Source organism: Delphinapterus leucas, chromosome X, assembly GCF_059928025.1.
Source record: "Delphinapterus leucas isolate spDelLeu-1000000601 "Yukka" chromosome X, BTC_Dleu_Yukka2, whole genome shotgun sequence".
NCBI lineage: Eukaryota > Metazoa > Chordata > Mammalia > Artiodactyla > Monodontidae > Delphinapterus > Delphinapterus leucas.
This window is the reverse complement of record NC_143150.1, coordinates 102,355,195-102,357,502: the sequence shown is the minus strand read 5'-3', so window position 1 is coordinate 102,357,502 and position 2,308 is coordinate 102,355,195. Positions and strand designations below refer to the sequence as shown.

Below are 2,308 nucleotides of genomic sequence, written 5' to 3'. Positions count from 1 at the left end.
AGAGACTGGTGGTCTGCCTCACCTGAGTACATTGGGGTAAGAGACACACAGTGTGTGGCCCCTGACTGCTGACAGAAGTGGGATGGTTTCTGCAACCGACACTGGCAATGATATACCGCAGGCCAAGGGAAGGTCCTGGGAAGATTAGAAAATGTAAAGTAGCTCCTGAAAGCTTCCCACATACCTGGTCCTTGAAGTTATCTCCCCCGTGTGGATACTGGATGTATGAAGTTCAACTTCTGGTTGTTGGCTCCACTGCAAAGGCTACTTTCAGAGTTTTTCTCTTTTATGAGTCATACTATGTTGAGCAAGGAGAAAGCACGTTCCCTGCTCTCTTAAGGCCTCTCTCCAGTGTGAAGGTTCTGGTGCTATACGAACTTAATAAATGCAGGCAAAGGAACAACAAAACTGCTACACTCATGAGGCCTTTCTTCAGTGTGAACTTTCATGTGCCAAGCAAGGTGGGAGGGTCTTCTGTAGGCTCTTCCACATTTGCTGAATGCATAAGGCCTTGCTCCAGTGTGACGTCTCTGGTGTAAAATGAGGCTGGATTCATCAACGAATTTCCCACATTCACTTCATCCACAGGCTTTACTGAGGCGTGAAGTTTCTTGTGTTGATTAAGGTGGGGGTTACTGATATATGCTTTCTCACATTCACTGCACACATAAGGCCTTGTTCCACTGTGAATTCTCTTATGTATTTTAATGCAGGCACTGTGGCTAAACAATTTCCCACATTCATCACACTCAGAAGACTTCTCTCTAGTGTGGATTTTCTGGTGCTCAACAAGTACAGTTTTATGGACATGGGCTCTCCCACAACTGCTGCACATATAAGGCCTTTCTCCATGGTGAATTTTCTGGTGCTGTGTATTTGCAGTTGAAGGCTTTCCCATATTCATTGCACTCATAAGGTTTTGCCCCAGTGTGAATTCTCTGGTGCTGAACGAAGTGGGATCTTCTGCCAAAGCATTTCCCACATTCAGCATACTCAAAAGGCCTTGATTGGGCTTCCCTGGTGGCGTAGTGGTTGAGGGTCCGCCTGCCGATGCGGGGGACGCAGGTTCGTGCCCTGGTCCAGGAGGATCCCACATGCCACAGAGCGGCTGGGCCCGTGAGCCACGGCCGCTGAGCCTGCGCGTCCGGAGCCTGTGCTCCGCGGCGGGAGAGGCCACAACAGTGAGAGGCCCGCGTACCGCAAATAAATAAATAAATAAAAAAAAGGCCTTGATCCTGTGTGCACTGTCTGGTGTATTTTGAGGCTAGAGCTGCAGCTAAAACCTTTCCCACAGTCATTGCACACATAAGGTGCTACTCTTCTGTGAGTTTTCTTGTGTGATAGAAAGTAGCAGCTGTGGCTAAAGAGTATCCCACATTCATTGGACTCATAGGGCTTTCCTCCCATGCAGATTTTCTGGTGGCCAACATATTCCTCTTTGTGGCTACAAGCTTGCCCACTTTCACTGAACTGGTAATCCCTTTGTCCAGTGTGGAAGACTTCCTCACACTCAGCACTCCTGTATGCCTTCTCTCAAATGTGAGTGGCATGGTGCTGGCCAAGTCCAGAGCTGCCCAAGAAGTCTTCCTTGCCCTCTGTGCATGTACAGTCCTTCTTTAACATGTGGCATCTGCAGCTCTTCACAGAGGAGGCCGGGCCCTTTTCCATTCTAGGAATGTCTCTCCACTCTGCTGCCTCAGGATTCCATCAAGGTCAATGAACCAGAAGTCTCTCCCACATGACTTACATGGATATGGTTGTTGCCCAGGAGATGTTCCCTGCCGCCCAGCCAGATGCAAAATGCCTTTCAAGATTGGGTCACACATGTCACATATGTGGCTCTTTTGGATACAAGGACCTGCCTGGAGACTTCACACATTTGATTTTTTTTTTTTTTTTTTTTTTGCGGTACGCGGGCCTCTCACCGTTGTGGCCTCTCCCGTTGCGGAGCACAGGCTCCGGACGCGCAGGCTCAGCGGCCATGGCTGACGGGCCCAGCCGCTCCGTGGCATGTGGGATCTTCCCAGGCCGGGGCACGAACCCGTGACCCCTGCATCGGCAAGCGGACTCTCAACCACTGCGCCACCAGGGAAGCCCCTTGATATTCTTATAGGAACACCCTGTTCAGAATATGTATCTCTATCCTCCACATTACGGCTACAACTAGGGCCAGGGCGTTCCTGGATCACCTCTGCCTTGGCTGGAGCTATGACAACCCAGTCAAGAACCCTGAGCTCTCTCTCTGGCTCGGATTATATGGTATCTGGAAACTGCAAGTCCCAGTGAGATCACCAGCGTGAAGTTCTCC

At 50.2% G+C, this 2,308-nt stretch overlaps 1 protein-coding gene across 1 annotated transcript; it reads right to left on the bottom strand.

Moving 5' to 3' along the window:
• Positions 1-445: 445 nt before the first annotated feature.
• On the bottom strand, positions 446-1,913 carry LOC149744363 (uncharacterized). Its single transcript, XM_089904938.1, has 3 exons — positions 1,645-1,913; positions 1,284-1,519; positions 446-963 (listed from the first exon to the last, which is right to left on the bottom strand). The coding sequence occupies exons 1-3, from the start codon at positions 1,824-1,826 to the stop codon at positions 446-448; spliced, it is 936 nt and encodes a 311-aa protein (XP_089761064.1). The 5' UTR covers positions 1,827-1,913.
• Positions 1,914-2,308: the final 395 nt, after the last annotated feature.